Source organism: Musca autumnalis, unplaced genomic scaffold, assembly GCF_047663935.1.
Source record: "Musca autumnalis isolate F117 unplaced genomic scaffold, ASM4766393v1 scaffold_1, whole genome shotgun sequence".
Classification (NCBI taxonomy): domain Eukaryota; kingdom Metazoa; phylum Arthropoda; class Insecta; order Diptera; family Muscidae; genus Musca; species Musca autumnalis.
Window position 1 is genome coordinate 232,225,895 of NW_027411644.1, and position 18,085 is coordinate 232,243,979.

The 18,085-nt window shown below is 35.1% G+C and overlaps 1 protein-coding gene across 4 annotated transcripts in view; it reads right to left on the reverse strand.

Annotated features, from left to right (window-relative positions):
• Positions 1 to 18,085, reverse strand: part of LOC141389204 (uncharacterized) — a 642,359-nt gene that overhangs the window by 238,434 nt on the left and 385,840 nt on the right. For all 4 annotated transcript variants that reach the window (XM_073960367.1, XM_073960370.1, XM_073960368.1 and 1 more), the window contains one exon: positions 11,626 to 13,976. In XM_073960367.1, coding sequence (XP_073816468.1) covers positions 11,626 to 13,976 — 2,351 coding nt within the window. The remainder of the gene's footprint in view (positions 1 to 11,625; positions 13,977 to 18,085) is intronic.

The window sequence follows — 18,085 nt, forward strand, 5'->3', positions numbered from 1 at the left end:
CCACCAGACCGAACAAAGAGGCCAAACCAACCAGTTGTTATAGAACATAATGAAAGAAGAAAAAAAGAATATTAACGCCACGCCAAGTCAAATCGAACCCAAGGTTATTGGTCAGTAATGAAAACGTGTTAGACAAACATCACAAAAAAGCAAAAACTAAGCGCCATCATTATTTTTACCAAACTGGTGTGAATAAAAAGATAATCTGTCTGGCTCGAAAATATATGCAGCAGCCATGGACACAAGGCCGGTCGGCCACAAGATGGTTGCGCTTGTCTGTCTGTCTGACTGCCACATTCAAACAATTCATTTTCCATTGGCCATAATAAAGTTTTACAACAGTTTCCAAAGACCCTCACACACAAAAAATGTGTAAAAGGCATAAAAGTTAAGTTTTTCTCTCTGCTTCTGCATCTTCTTTTCATCTTTGATGATTTGATACTTCTGCTGTTGCTGCTGTCATAAATAACAAGAAAAGTGTTAAATTTCCAAAAGTTTCAATGATTTTTGATAGATGATGATGGTGATGACGACAACAACGATGATGCTGTTGGTGATGAAGATGTCGATAATGATGATGATGTTATTGCTTATTGCTGCACAATAATAAATGTTTTTCTCTGCCATCTTGTTGACATCTTGACAAGTCAATAGAGTTACCAAGTACTTTTCAAAGAAAGTTTCTACAATTACCGGAGTAGCAGCAGCAGCAGAGTACATTGAAAATACTAGAGGAAAATGTAAACGGAAACAGTTGTTGCTATGTTTTTATAGTTCTGTTTACAAAATACATACATATGTATCTAATTGGCCATTTATTATTAAGGTAACTAGCAGTGGTTAAAATTCAATTGCGGCAATTGTGCTCAAATTGACGTTTGATTTGAGTAAGTGTTGGACAATAAGCTGGAAGATAGAAAGAGGGAAATTGAATAATGACACTAAAAATGCACTGGAAGACGATATTTTTAACTATGTACGCAAGATTCCCATGCGTACTATGTCCAAAATAGTTTTTTTGTGACAAAAATCGAGATTTTTAAACAGGGAATGAGAGAGCATTGAAATTCAAATAGGGGTCTTTCTTATCGAGTCACCTTATAAGTAAGATCTAAGCTACTCTTAAATTAAAAATCATCAAAATGTGATAGAGGGTGATGCGGTATGATCCTAATTAAGAGTCAAATGTAAGTTGAAAATTAAATTCGAATAAATATATTTTTTAATTTTGGTATTAATGTTATTTGCGCAAAATAGAGTAATGACTTTTATGCAACTATGTTTCCCTGTTTTATATTTTGATGAGTTTTAATTTAATTTTTTTATTATTTAATTTTATTTCGTCAGCGGTCGCTTTTCCTTTTTTTTCCCTGTAGGAAGTGTGGGGTCATGTGTTGACATGTCGCCACTTTGTCTACTAATATGGTGACAAAGTCAACACTTTGTCACCAGGTTGTCAACTATTGATACCTTTACCTTAATAAGAAGAAGCATTGTGTATATTGACAGATGATAGCCCAACGAAGCATCTTTCATCTTTTTTATTAATTTTCTAGATTGTTTGGCGTAAAATAATTTTTGCGGTTGGTGCAAAAAGTATTTTTGTAAAAATCAATAAAATATCGTGAAAACTTAAAGCATATAATTTCAATAACAAGTATGAGCAAAAGAAAATATAAAAGACATGTGAAAAATAAACAATTCTATAGCAAAGTACGAATTCTGAGGCGACTAACAACATTTGTGGTGAAATTTCGACAATTAGACATTATGTGGAACCTTTAGAGAAGATTGTGGAGCCTGATGGTATATAATGTCCCGTCTCGCTGGAAATGCTGAATGCAACAAAACATAATAATGAATTACAATGTTGAAGAATTATTTGGCAAAAATCGATTGTGAGATTTTGCCAATGTTATACAGCTGTAATAGGCAAGCAAATTTAAGGACATATTTTTTTATTTATGTTTATTTATACATGTTTATTCTTTCCAATTCCTAGATGTTATATCAACATTCAGCGAATCGCCTGATAAAACATTAAGTGCAACAGAAGAAGAACTATTTTAAGCAGACAAGTCATTGGTGCGACTTGGCCAAGAAAATAAAACGAAAACGTTTTTTTATTATTTATATATTAAAATGTTTAAGCAGCCTTGAAAACATTGTCTTTATTTACTAATTTTTACTTATGTGGAATCTTTGGCTTAGCCATTTAAAAAGATAAAAATACTGTAATACTCAATTTGAACATTTTTAGCGTTTTTAATATTATTTGTTTTATTCTTTAAGGAAATATAGTATTTAAACAAATGTGTAGCTTCATCTCCTTATTAAACGTATTATATAGCTGTTTTATCTATGAAAAGTTCCAAATAAGCTAAAACATTTAGTATTGAAAATCTGGTACTATTGACTCACTACCTCCAATGTCTATACTGACTCACTACCTCCATTGTCTATACTGACTCACTACCTCCATTGTCTATACTGACTCACTACCTCCAATGTCTATACTGACTCACTACCTCCAATGTCAACACATGGTTCCTCAGGAACTACTGACTTACTATTGACATACTAGTTCCATTGTCAGTACTGACTTTCGAATGACACGTTCATACAAAATGTCTATAGGAAATTACATTAGTTGTCTACAGTTTGTCAGTAGTACTGTTGACAACGTCAGTAGTAAGTCAGTATAGATTCACTATTGACATTTCCTACAGGGTTGTTAATTTTTGTTTAAATTGTCAAATCATTGACAATCAAATGTAGGATTCGATAAAATCTAACATATAAGGTGACCCGATAAAAAACTTCTCTTACAAAATGATTAAAACATAATTTTAAAGTAATTTGTGCGAAAGGTTTTTCAATTGAATACATAAAAAATAATTTGAAAGTGATTTGTGCGGAAGCACCTTATATGTATGTAATGTATTGATGATTGAAATGATGACTGAAAATAACCTTTATTTCATTTAAATGTTAAAAAACTTTCCGGATAAATTACTTTGAAATTATTACGAGAGCTGCACGAAGACTATGTGGCCTAGGCAACACCGTGTGTTGCCAGGTACCATTAGCAAAAAAAAAATATGAAATTTACTTGGTCCTATCATTTTTCACGAAATTTGGACGTGGATAATCACGGCAAGAGGGCATCGATCAAATTAAATCTTTAGTTTGCCGATAAAGGCACACCCAATAGCATTATGAAAAAGTGGTTTAATAAATTCAATCGAAACCGACACTAGCCAAAAACACGTAGGTCGAGAGACCGCTCAAAATCGGCCGTATTGCCAGAAAAAAATTAAGCCGTGCGTGAACGGATAATGCAAGATCACCATGTTATATAGCGTGAAATAGAGACATCATTGGGCATTTCTTCCACGAAAGCGAGCCAAATCCAGCGAAAGTTGTTGATGTAAGAAACGCTTCGAAGCAAATGTTCGCCCGTTTCTTCGGCAATACTGACCAAGTGGCGACTATACGGCTTGAGAAATGTAGGAAGTTAATTCTGAATGGTGCACTTTTATTAGTTTGTCGGAAGTCTCCGGAGAAATTCTTCGATCGTCACAGTGGACGAATCATGGATCTATGCGTATGAACTCGAAACAAAACAGCAATCGATCGTGAGAATCTTCGAAAGCGAGCCAAATCCAACGAAAGTTGTTCATGTAAGAAACACTTCGAAGCAAATGTTCGCCCGTTTCTTCGGCAACACTGACCGTGAGGCGACTATACTGCTTCAAAAATGCGGGACGGTTAATTCTGAGTGGTACACTACAGTTTATTTGGCACAAGTCTCCTGAGAAATTCGAAAAACGAACAGGAGAAGTCGAATCATTCTGCATGATGCGAACTCGAGCTCTGACACATCGATTCAAACCAGCGCCTGTTTAACCGGACAACACGTGAAAGGGGTGAGGGGTCATCCGCCGTTCAGACCAGACTGGGGATTCAATGACTTTGGCTTTGTTCCTTTACGTTTTAATGGTCAATTTAAAATTTAATGACAGTGCCAAAAAACATAAAAATTCACTTTTCTTCATTTATTTCACAGTTTTTAATTTTGTTTTGTCTGCGGTCGCTTTTTCCTTGTTTTTTTTTTTGTTCTTCATTGTCAAATAGTCGACAAACAAATGTAGAAAAATCAGTTGTACCATTTTTTACCCGAAGAAATTTGTCTGGTAGCCTGTGGTAGAAGAGAAAGACACTATTGCTTTCTCCTCTCCCTCTCTCTTAAAAAATTGCTTCCAGTTTTACCACTTTTTGGTGTTAAGGAACGCTTTGCAGGTTTAAAATGGTAAAAGATTGTAAAAATGGTAACCTGAGGTAAGCAAAGGAACACAACTTTTATTTGATTCCAGCAAATCAAGAAAAAAGGATGGTCAACGATTTTCTTCACCAGAAGATTCTGAAAAGTCGTTCAAAAACCATGTTTTGGAGGTGTCTGAATCGGAGTGGGAAAAGGGATTCAACAATTTGGTTGAGCGCATGAAAAAGCGTATAAATGGGGACTAAGAAAACAATAAAACTATTTTTGATGGTAAATATTCGCGTTTTCATTGTTAGGGCAGATAGTTATCGTTCAGCCCTCGTATACTTTTCTATGATCTGGTGCATGAGCGATACCGTTTTATGGTGATTATATCAAACGGTAACGAAAGGATCAAAGTCGGGCGTGGTCGACTATGTGATACCCTTCACAAATGAGAATATAAAATTTGGGAGCTATATCCAAATCTTGACCGATTCAATATAATTTGGCACATTTAATTCTAGGCCAACTTCCGTCACACATTCCACATTTCATTGGAAGAGGACACACGTAGCGTGTTTCGTGCGCAAATACTTCAAATCGACCGAAAATATATATGGGAGCTATATCCAAATCTCACCCGATTTCGATTAAATTTGGCACATCGATTTCTAAACTGAATTCAGTCACATAATCTAAATTTCATCGAAATCGGACATATATAGCGTGTTTGGTGCAGCAAATACGTGAAATCGGCCGAAAATATATATCTGAACGATTTTCGCCAAAAGCAATAGCGTTCTTACTATGACAAAAAAAATATGTTTCCCAATTTTCAGCTGAATTGGACCATAAATGCGGACGGACGGACGGACGGACATGCATAAGACGACTCAGAAAGTGATTACATGTATATCTCCAAAAGGAACTGTGGGTATATATCGTTTCCTTTTCCATGTTTCATACAAGTGCACAAAGACATAATACCTCTTACCGCAATGAGGTGTAGGGTATTATAAAACATAAAGTTGACGTTCGCAGATGTTTTAAGGACCATAATGTGCACCTGGAATATTAAGACTCTTTATAGACAAAGTGCTATTTACGCACAGGCGAAATACAAGGAAAACAGAAAATGCGAAGGATTGGGAAAGGCGTCACAACAACATCTAAAGCAGTGTTCACCAACAGCAACAATTTCAACCGCTGCGTTTGTGTTGGGGACACATACGAGATTATCTTTCGCTCTCTCGATAAACATCGTGTGCGTTAATTCATTGCTAAAACAAAGGAGATGATCGGTGGTGAAAGTAACGTTGCAACTCACCACAATTGAGATTGTGTGTGTTCACACAGACACGGCTCGCGAGCCCAGTGGTGATTAACACTGATCTAAAGATGGACGTAGACAGGGATAGCCAAGCACTACAACTGCTACCGTTCTGTTTGTGTGAGTCACATGCACTAGATTTATTCTGCCTCTCTCTGCAACCACTGCCTATTAGAAAACAAAGAAGATGATCGGTGGTGAGAGTAAGATTGATACTCATCACAAGTGAGATTGTGTTTGTGCACACAGCAAGCGCCCAAGGGCGCCGTGGTGGCTAAGGCAGACGTAGAGAATGAATGATATTAAGCCGCGGCCCGACCGCCTTTACCAAGACAAAGTACAGAACTTACATTGATCCCTCTTTCATTTCAAGTGAACACTGACCTCCCCGTGGTGTCACGAGGGAACCTTCGTAATATTTTGTTCAAATATTTTGGAACTCCTAATATTTTGTACAAATGTACTTTAACTCGAAAATTGTCCACATCGGTCCAATCCTCCCCACAAAAATTTAATATTTTTGTTATAGTGCAGTTTAGCATCTGTTCGAAGATCCTTTGGAAAAGTATACGATGCAACTCCTTGTTGTCCTGTTTATAGCGCTATAATGTTTTTCGTGGGCAACCTTTACGTTATACGCTTTTTTTATCGAAAAGACTCCCAAAATAAGATCCACTTCCTAAATGGACTATGACGATACACTCTTTTAGTTACCTCTTTCGCAACACTATACTATATATTGTGTCGACAAATTCATACGTCCAAAAAGGTCCACAATATCTGAAAAGCCCTAAGTCATAAATATTGGAGAAAAGAATTTTGGTTGCGTAGCCAGTATTCGATTTTATATTGTCCATAGATGAACGTTTCAATACACACAGGCTGAGGGTATCTCGTACCTTCTTACTTTTGTTTTCTACCACTCCAAGTTAAAAATATTTGCGAAGTTTTGAAAAACATTTTTGATTGATTTGTGGTACAGGTGTCTGGAATGGTTTGATTGTGCGACTGCTAGTAACCCGGGTTTAAAAAAAAAAAAACGTTACAACAAAACTTAATTGTAGCGCTCTGTATTTCATATATTCCATTCATTGCTTTTACTCCCAATTCTAAATATTGAATACAAAGATTGTATTCTAAAGCTGTTAAGTAGCATTTATTGGCGGTTGTTTATACCTACATACATATATATGTACGAGTATGTGAATATAGTGCCATTGCAATGAATGACATCGGTTATTGATGCTGGTAACAGCATCTCTATCAAGTAGTTGGCATTATGAAGTGATTTGTGTTGAGTTTATTAGCCACTTAACTAGATTATTTGTCAAGATATTTGTTCTTAACGCCATTGACTGCGCTCAATAATGTAATAATGAATGAATGAACTAGTGAAACAGACAGTAAGTTTTAACATCATTTACAGGTGGTGTTAAACATATTGACAGCTACAAAGTACTACGTACGATGGCAATAAACTAGAATATGAATGAATATTTAATACAAAGGCCCGTACATGCATGTAATGTTATGTGCTGACAATAGAAGCACTATTAAAAGTGGTTTATTTTTATAACAAATATCAGTGGCGTTCTTATTTTTTATCTAGCTTGGTAACTGATATCAAGTACTGATTATTCCTTCCTGGAAACAAAATTCAACGAGCCATAACATAAAACCGAACAACCCAAGTGTCAAACACCCGCCACCCATCATCAACAGCAATTAAATGTCACTTTAGCTTTAAGCTTTTTTCCCTACTCTTCCATCATTAGTAATGCCTGGTTAAAACGCCGATGACAGGTGCTAATTGTTCTCAATCTCTCGATAATTGTTTTAACTAAAATGTTAATTGCACTTCTGTGAAATGAATGAAAACTTGAGTGATTTTTTGTTGTTGTTGTTGCTGCTGCTGCAGCTGATATTTTCTATTTGTCAATTGCCTGTTTTTCTCATGGTGTCTGTACACAGTAAGCTACGATGCCATCCAACAACGATGCCAGTCAGTCAATAATTATTGATTTATTTTCAATGATTCAACTACAAATGGCACACGCTTGGTCAACTTAATGACAAGTGTCAATATAATATGACAATCAAATGACATGTTTCAGACATTTTCCAGAAAAACAAAAATAAATATTGTTGACCATGGAAATGTCACAGCAAACGGAAGTGGTTTGAAATGTTAATAAAAGTAATAAAAAGAACAGCACAACAACAACAAGAGATATGTAATTAATGATGAACTGCCAAATACACTTTTCCACAAATATTGGATGGTAGGAAATGTTTCCTTCTTTATTGGTAAATTGAAAAATTATGTTATTTTAAATTACCTAAAATATCATCACATTTTATTTGACAACTTAAATAACCAAATGTTATTATTGTTAATTAAATTAAGTAAAAAACAATTAGTTCACAAGAAAATCTTTATTTAGGACATTATAAAATTTTCATGAGCTAAGTTTTTATAAGGACATTTTCGTGGAATATATCAGGACATTTTCGTGGAAATATGTCACGATTTATAAATCGATTAAAATTTCTCAGAAACAAAAACCCCAAAACTTTCTTACTGCGAAGATAAATGTTGTTAATATATCTTGGAGGTACCAAATTAAATTGTTGGTGGTTACGACAACTTTCGAAAGGGGTGACTGACATTGGTCCAACCTTTGCACATCATAATATGTCTCTACCAATTAAATAAAGTTCGAACAACTCTTTCCTGTATCTCGCTTACAAAAGTTGAAAATTTTACATTACTTGCAGAGAAAAGGGTGTTCGGGGATTTTCAACGAATGCAGTTTTCTAATGCTAATTGCAATGATATAATTATTTTCGAGGGCAAGTCCGAGATTTGGGCCCCAATATGTTCCAACATTCAGGTTCATTCCTTATACACTTCTCGCAATAACATCCTCGTGGCCTTTGTTACAACCAAAAACACCACTCTTGCAATATAAGAAGAAGAGGAATAGGCCAACAAACGCACAAAAAATTTACGCTAGATGTAAGAATGCTCTAAAAAAGCACATTAATTGTGGTCTAAAGATGCTCCAAATATCCTTTAAAAATCCAATTTTATTGTGTCCGAGGATGCTCTAAAAATCCACGTTTATTGCGGTCTAAAGATGCTCCAAATATCCTTTAAAAATCCAATTTTATTGTGTCCGAGGATGCTCTAAAAATCCACGTTTATTGCGGTCTAAGGATGATAATAAAAGTCTTTAAAAAATCCACGTTTATTGCGGTCTAAGGATGATAATAAAAGTCTTTAAAAAATCCACGTTTATTGCGGTCTAAGGATGATAATAAAAGTCTTTAAAAAATCCACGTTTATTGCGGTCTAAGGATGATAATAAAAGTCTTTAAAAAATCCACGTTTATTGCGGTCTAAGGATGATAATAAAAGTCTTTAAAAAATCCACGTTTATTGCGGTCTAAGGATGATAATAAAAGTCTTTAAAAAATCCACGTTTATTGCGGTCTAAGGATGATAATAAAAGTCTTTAAAAAATCCACGTTTATTGCGGTCTAAGGATGATAATAAAAGTCTTTAAAAAATCCACGTTTATTGCGGTCTAAGGATGATAATAAAAGTCTTTAAAAAATCCACGTTTATTGCGGTCTAAGGATGATAATAAAAGTCTTTAAAAAATCCACGTTTATTGCGGTCTAAGGATGATAATAAAAGTCTTTAAAAAATCCACGTTTATTGCGGTCTAAGGATGATAATAAAAGTCTTTAAAAAATCCACGTTTATTGAGGTCTAAGGATGATAATAAAAGTCTTTAAAAAATCCACGTTTATTGCGGTCTAAGGATGATAATAAAAGTCTTTAAAAAATCCACGTTTATTGCGGTCTAAGGATGATAATAAAAGTCTTTAAAAAATCCACGTTTATTGCGGTCTAAGGATGATAATAAAAGTCTTTAAAAAATCCACGTTTATTGCGGTCTAAGGATGATAATAAAAATCTTTAAAAAATCCACGTTTATTGCGGTCTAAGGATGATAATAAAAGTCTTTAAAAAATCCACGTTTATTGCGGTCTAAGGATGATAAAAAAAGTCTTTAAAAAATCCACGTTTATTGTGGTCTAAGGATGTTGCTAAAAGTCTTTAAAAAATCCACGTTTATTGTGGTCTAAGGATGTTGCTAAAAGTCTTTAAAAAATCCACGTTTATTGTGGTCTAAGGATGTTGCTAAAAGTCTTTAAAAAATCCACGTTTATTGTGGTCTAAGGATGTTGGTAAAAGTCTTTAAAAAATCCACGTTTATTGTGGTCTAAGGATTTTGCTAAAAGTCTTTAAAAATCCACGTTTATTGTGGTCTAAGGATGTTGCTAAAAGTCTTTAAAAAATCCACGTTTATTGTGGTCTAAGGATGTTGCTAAAAGTCTTTAAAAATCCACGTTTATTGTGGTCTAAGGATGTTGCTAAAAGTCTTTAAAAAATCCACGTTTATTGTGGTCTAAGGATGTTGCTAAAAGTCTTTAAAAAATCCACGTTTATTGTGGTCTAAGGATGTTGCTAAAAGTCTTTAAAAAATCCACGTTTATTGTGGTCTAAGGATGGTGCTAAAAGTCTTTAAAAAATCCACGTTTATTGTGGTCTAAGGATGTTGCTAAAAGTCTTTAAAAAATCCACGTTTATTGTGGTCTAAGGATGTTGCTAAAAGTCTTTAAAAAATCCACGTTTATTGTGGTCTAAGGATGTTGCTAAAAGTCTATAAAAAATCCACGTTTATTGTGGTCTAAGGATGTTGCTAAAAGTCTATAAAAAATCCACGTTTATTGTGGTCTAAGGATGTTGCTAAAAGTCTTTAAAAAATCCACGTTTATTGTGGTCTAAGGATGTTGCTAAAAGTCTTTAAAAAATCCACGTTTATTGTGGTCTAAGGATGTTGCTAAAAGTCTTTAAAAAATCCACGTTTATTGTGGTCTAAGGATGTTGCTAAAAGTCTTTAAAAAATCCACGTTTATTGTGGTCTAAGGATGTTGCTCAAAGTCCTTAAAAAATCCACGATTATTGTGGTCTAAGGATGTTGCTAAAAGTCTTTAAAAAATCCACGTTTATTGTGGTCTAAGGATGTTGCTAAAAGTCTTTAAAAAATCCACGTTTATTGTGGTCTAAGGATGTTGCTAAAAGTCTTAAAAAAATCCACGTTTATTGTGGTCTAAGGATGTTGCTAAAAGTCTTTAAAAAATCCACGTTTATTGTGGTCTAAGGATGTTGCTAAAAGTCTTTAAAAAATCCACGTTTATTGTGGTCTAAGGATGTTGCTAAAAGTCCTTAAAAAATCCACGATTATTGTGGTCTAAGGATGTTGCTAAAAGTCTTTAAAAAATCCACGTTTATTGTGGTCTAAGGATGTTGCTAAAAGTCTTAAAAAAATCCACGTTTATTGTGGTCTAAGGATGTTGCTAAAAGTCTTAAAAAAATCCACGTTTATTGTGGTCTAAGGATGTTGCTAAAAGTCTTTAAAAAATCCACGTTTATTGTGGTCTAAGGATGTTGCTAAAAGTCTTTAAAAAATCCACGTTTATTGTGGTCTAAGGATGTTGCTAAAAGTCTTTAAAAAATCCACGCTTATTTAGGCCTACGGATGTTCTGTTTGGAAGGTTGTTTGACCTTTACAAAATTCACGTCTATTGTGGTCTAGGATGTTCATAACAGCTTTTAAGTCAAAATAATCATTTTACATAAAATTGAAATGCCTTTTTTTGCCCCTTCATAAACTTTTAAATTGCTGACATTTAAGAGACAATGTTTAAAACATATCTTATTTATAAGCAATTATTTTTACAACAAATATCCTCCTTAATTGTTAAGGATATTATTTTTTTAGCAAACTTCTGACCCCTGTCATTTTCACAAGACTTAGTATTTCTAGAAAAAAAAAAGAAAGTAATACGCAAATAACCCCTCTTGGAGCAGGTCCAACATACTAAACTCCATGTAAAACATGTAGGAAAATGGGGGAGAAAAACAAATCAGGAATTAAAATCAAACATTTACCTTTCGTTGATGTAAACGGCAGTGGGGTTACTCATTGTCCTGTTATTGTGCTCTACATCATCGTTGCCAGCAGCCACAACCGCAGGCATCACAGGCAAACGTTGCTGTGAACCATGAAAAATATATTTGTTCTGGTTTATTGTTTGGCCATGCAATATCCTCCCAGTATTGTCAGCATCATTGCCATCGTCATCAACATCTGAAGTGGCATTATTCATTGCTTGTTGTCTAGATGCAGCAGCGGCAGCAGCAGCAGCAGCAGATGAATTGGCAATTTCTTCCATCATCATCAAGTGTGTTGGATGCTGATGTTTTTGCTTATTCTCGTGATAAATGAAATTATTTTGTACGCAGGAATTTTTAATAAGTCCAGAATGTTGTGACAGACTTTGGAGGTCAGTTGTTTGATGATGGTGGTGGTCGTGGCGGCCATGTTGGCTACTAGCGGTGAGACCAGCTGTAGGTGATGATGATGACGATGTTATTGGTGACATAACATTTGTAATGATTGTTGGTGAGTTTTCTACACGGTCTGTTGGCGTTTTGGGTTTTAAGCGTATTTTCATGAGTTCAGCTACCGAAGATGGACGTTTGATGGCTGGTGGCAAGGATGATGTGTGGTGCTGTTGAAAGTAAGAATGGCGTTGTTGGCTTTTGTTGTGGTTTTCATCATCGGCCGTTGTTGTCGACTGTCCGTCATCGTCAATAACACTGTCGTCATCGTCATCATCATCCTCACCACGCACATCGTCATTGTCATCGTTGTTTTCATCATTCCCTGAGCCCAGTAATTCGAACTCACTGTCTTCATCAACAACATAATCGCCAACACCACCACCACCATCTTCAACATCATAGTCGTTGTCATAATCGTTGTTGTCGTTGCTGTAGTTGGGGTAGTTTTCATCCATTGCATTTTCATTGACATAATCTCCCTTATAGTTGTAGTTGTGGTCGTTGTAGTTTCTGTTGCCCAAAGGCTTCATCATATTTTTATTTTCTTGGCTGTAATAACCAACATTCCGAGCAGTAACAACAACATTGTCTACATCATCTTCGTCAGCATTATCCTCATCACTGTCAAGACTTTTCAACAATTCATTGCTATAGTAGCCATAGCTATGGGCCCGAGGTCTACGCCTGGTAGCAACACCTACAACGCCACCGTCGTCATCATCTCTAATATAATTTTCTCCTTGAATGCTAATATAGTTCGAAGCTGCTCCACTCCATTGTTGGGTGTTTCCTGAATAGAGGTTATAGTTGCTGTTGTTGTTGTTAGTGTTGCTGGTCCTCTTGTTCTCAATTGTATTGCCAACAATGCAATCTGTTTTTGCCGACAATTCCCTTGAATATTGATTGTTTTCATCACTGGAGTAGAGTCTCCTTTCAAATTGATTGTAGGCCTCTGCTGTTGGTCGTCCCATATTTCCCAAGGGCTGTGTCATTGCTACCACATTGGTTCTCGTGTGACCACCACCAACACTGTCATGCACTTCATCAACGGCGTCATTCTCTTCTTGTGATAACCAATTTTTTCTTTTGTACCATTGCAACGAAGGTCTACGTGATTTGGGTATTGTAATTGAATGCACCTCGGGACATGATTCTCGATAATTATTGTTTAATCCCGTTGTTGTAGCAAGAATACTTTGGCTGCCAGCCTGATGCTGGTAGTCGTGGTGTTGGGGCTGGTCATGTTTCAGCTGTTGTACTGAAGTGTTTAAGTTTATGTCAGAACCATAGGATTGATTGCTGGGGGTTTTGACCGTCATTGAATATTGATTGCCTGCTACTTCTTCATCGGTTTTGGCTCTTGAGGCCAGTGCTAGGCAGCTACCACTTTTGGGCAACATTTGTGATTGCATCTCCATTGAATAATGGTCGCGTACTTGCCAGCGACGTATTTGTGAGGAACTGCGACGTTTTGGTGTTGTTGTTGTTGGTTTAGCTGTCATAGACATATTGTCTTCATCCCTTCGTTCGTTATGGCCGGGGTAAGCCATATAACCATTACTTTGGCTTAAAGCCCAGTCACGTTGCAGGGGCTCATTTTTCTCTGGCTTTGTTGGCATCGAATTGCTGCCATTGCTGTTTGGCTCTAATGGCGCGATTGTTGTTGTTGCTGCTGCCACTGTTCCTCCTATGTTATCTCGTAAATTGTTATCGGAAATATTTTTATTTTGTTGAAGAATTGTAGAATTTTGTTTCTTATTTGTGGCAAATAATTTTCGTAAGTTTTCATTACGTTGTTGCTGTTGTTGTTGTTGGGGCAATAGCGAATTTCTTGTTGTGTTGGCCATGTTTGCCTCATTTCCGTTTGACGATTTCTTTCCGCCATTTGGTTTGACCTAAATAGTTTACAATAGTTTTGTGTCTTTGTCTTTGAACAATGTTCATATAACGAGCATATTTTTTTCTTGAGCTGTTTAGCTGTACAACTGTTGAGCAGCTTGTTTAAGGTTTTGCGAAAATTGCTTGCAAAATCAACAACAACAACAACATGTTAATTTGTTACAAAACAACATTTAGCAGTGCATTTCCGATTGTTATGCTCAGACATTCAATTAGTAGTTGGAAATGTGTACGCACATTAGTGGAAAACATGCACAATGAAGCGGGTTAGTTGCAGATAAGCGCAATATACCTACATACATATGTTTTACTATACCCTCAGCCTTTAGGCTAAAGATACGTCCAAAATTGTGCCTCATCGAATTAATGGTTTAAGACCCCAAGTATGTTTGAACGAAATCCGTTATAGACAATTTGGAGTTGATTTAGCCGTATCCGTCTGTTTGTCTGGCTGGATGGTGCGCACGATAACTCTCGAACGGATGAACCGATTTTGTTCAAAATTTGGCGTTAGTAAAACTTCATCCAAACTTAGTTTAACAGCCTGTTTCTGTATGTCGAAACGAAAATGTGTGCGAATGAAAAACTACCAAACTCGTGTGTGTGTTTTCAAATTTGTTTTTGTTTTGAAGCAAAAGCAAATGTAATAATATTTCGAAAGCTAAAGTTTGGGTGTGTTTCATTCGCACACATTTTCGGTTCGACATACAGAAACAGGCCCTAAGTTCGAAGATGAGCCTTATCGGTCCACTCTCCCTTGAAGGAATTGAAATAAATAAGTCAAAGCCCCTGTATTTATTTGGCGTTAGTAATATTTCATCCAAACTTAGTTTAAGTTCGAAGATGAGCCATATCGGTCCACTCCTCCACAAAAGTTCGAAAATGTTCGGAAAAATTGTGCGCACGATAACTCTTGAAGCGATTTGGTTCCAATATGGACTCTATCGGTCCACTCCTTCGGGTACCTCCCACATACAATTTCGGAAAATTTCAGTTTAGGACCTGCTCTCGAATCGGTTTCTCGGCGTAAAGTGGGTTGAAAGTATTGAGTTACAACGAATAAATGCCATTAGAATAATAATTACGTCTTCACTAGAAAGTCGGCAGTGTGGCCTGACATAACTTTACGCCTTTTTTACTTGCTTTCATTACGAAAATTATTTTCAAATTATTTAAAAAATCCATTATAAAATAATTTCAATCACACAGAGATATACTTTCAGTTATATATGTACTTTAAAATTATTTTCATTAATGGATTGCAAAAATCGATTATATTTAGATAATCAACAAAAAAATCGAACCCATATTGCATTTGTTGAAGTCGTAAAAAAACGCTACGTCCAGTAACAATGAATTTGCCATGACAAAAGCAATAACTCAAATCAAATTTGGAATGAAATCTTGCAATAAAATATATGGGCAACAACAACAACAATAGTAATACAAAGTAAACTATCAGTAAATTCGAAAACCTTTCAAATCAAGGAATGGCAGAGTACAGCATTTAACAACAAACAAATAAATTTTCCAGAGAGAAGACCACAACAGCAACAAACAACACCAGAAGTAAACAAAAACAAACATTTTTATTGTAACAAGAAGAAATCTAAAGCGAAAAAATCTCATATCTTTGAAATGCATTGAACGATACGAAAGTGATTTTCTACAAATCAAACTTTTTACGGAATGAAAAGCAAAAAACTTATTTTGTGGGAAAAACTCTTTAGAAGGCTATTTGATGCAGAAGTATCAGCAGCAACAACAACAACATCATCATAAAGTATTGTTCAATAGATTACAATCCTCTTAAGTACTCTCACTACCTCCGTCTCTCTCACTCCCTGCAATGTAAAACTTTAAACGAATTACTTAAATATGATCGAGTTGATGGTAACATTATTCCTTCAAGTGCTGTCATGGCATATTATTGTAGCATACAAGTAACTTAGATGGCCGTAAATCTCCACTAGGAAGCTAACAATTTGTGTAATCCTTCGTTTAGTTGGGTGTGTTTTCCTTTATTTGCCTGATGGCTGTAACATTCACATGTTAGTAGAGAATCTTACACAAAGATAATAATATGTCAGATTCATGTGATTGTGTCAAGAGATACTAAAAAGAAATGCCCTACTTTATCGGGTAAAAACGAATTTACTTATGGAGCAATTTGTATTACATATCACTAACGAAAGTTTGTCATAGAATCCCAAAAAATAGTTCCAATTAACAAATAAATACTTCGTATTCTCGACCCACGAACTAGTCGAAAAACTAAAAGGACAGTTATTTAGCTTGTTTACTTTACGAACGAACTAGTTCACTATAGTCTTCTTTTGTTGTATTTTTAAATATTAAAACAACAAGAATCGGGTTAAGTCAGACTATTTTGAACAGCTATCCCAATAAAAATGAACATTTTTCATTTATTTTTAAAGCCTTTATCATTTAATTAATTTACAAATTATTTACTTATTTTGTTTGTTCCTTTTTGGTTAGTACCTACGAGTGTCGGTGAACGATCCTGATCCAAACAATTGATAGTAAACTATGAACTAGATTACTGAATTAGTTCAGTCAAAAGAACTGAACTATATTGAGCGATTTTTCAAGTGAACTAGAATTTACAAATCTACAGTTGCATAGAATTGACTGAATTGAACATGTCTGCAAATGAACCATATATCTGTCGCTTGAAGGAATTGAACTAAATAAGTCAAATCCGCTGTATATAAATGAATTCACACAACTTAAACCGTCAAGTGTGGGAAACACCGTATTTTAATGCAACTGCAAATATTTAAACTAAACACCATTCTAACGAAAGAAATAATTCAAATAATCGCTGAACATCTGAACTTGCCCAATCAATGTCTTCCTTTTAGTTTAATACATAAAATCAACGAATCACTAAAATATCGGCAAAAATGATCAGATATATTGTCCCTTGAAATACATTAACTTATTCAGTCAAAATCGTTGATTCAATCAACAAACTTAAACGCTGGAAAACATTTAATCGAACTAATGAACGAAAGAATGGGTTATGTAGTGGGAGAAACAACCAAAGAACGTTAAATATAGAAGACAAAAAGCTAGGATGGGCGTCGGGACAGAATCCCACCTCTATAAAGAAAAAATAACTCCTAAACCTGCCCTTGTGAAGTTGATGAATACCGCAATTGTTTTAGGGAGCAGGACCTGCAAATGGATTAGAAAAGGCGTCAAAGCAACACTTAAATGTTGTGAATCAATGTATAATAGCTGTCATCATATAAACTATACCCTTGGTTACAGATTTGCAGTTAGTCGGAGGTTAAACAATTTGGTCTCCAGTTTCATACCGGTGGATGAAAGTCTTGCAGCAGTTCGTTTAAAAGCCTTTTTTTCAGCTCAGACTTATTTGGGACCATGCCCACAACCGAAGACCATAATGAACAGTAAAAGCTATATCTTTTCGAATACACGCAGAGCAAAAAATATTTGTCTATTGTTGTTCCAACAATTTATTTGTTTCGTTCAAGCATTGTAATTATAATACCACCTTTCGCTTCAAACATAAATAAAACACTGTAAAAACAATAGCAACTTTCAAAATTTGACATAAAAAACAAAAGCAAAATTTCGCAATATTGTAAAAATCTTTAACAATACCAATGGTAGGAACAATCATAATCATAATCTAAAATTTTTACAAAAATTATTGTCTGCCCAGAAAACCTGTTACTGAAATCTTTGATGTGATTGTATATAATTCTCATATACACTTTCTACATAACTTTGATATAAATGTCACGTATAATATTATGAGTCTTGACAAACACAACACATGGCCAGGTTTTACCAGGTTTATCTAAAAAAACAACAAAGCGAATGAAGAAACATAACTGCTCCATTGCGCTCATCCAAGCAACCACCCCAAAATAAGGAATAAAAAGACCATAACAAATATGAAAAGAAAACACAAATTACGACAAGGCTGGTTTCTTCCCAACAACACTTCTCAGATCAACTATCAAACAACAACAAGAATCTCATTGTTGGCATACATACAAAAAAAAAACAACGATAAAATTATTTACCACGGCATCGAATACTGAGAGAA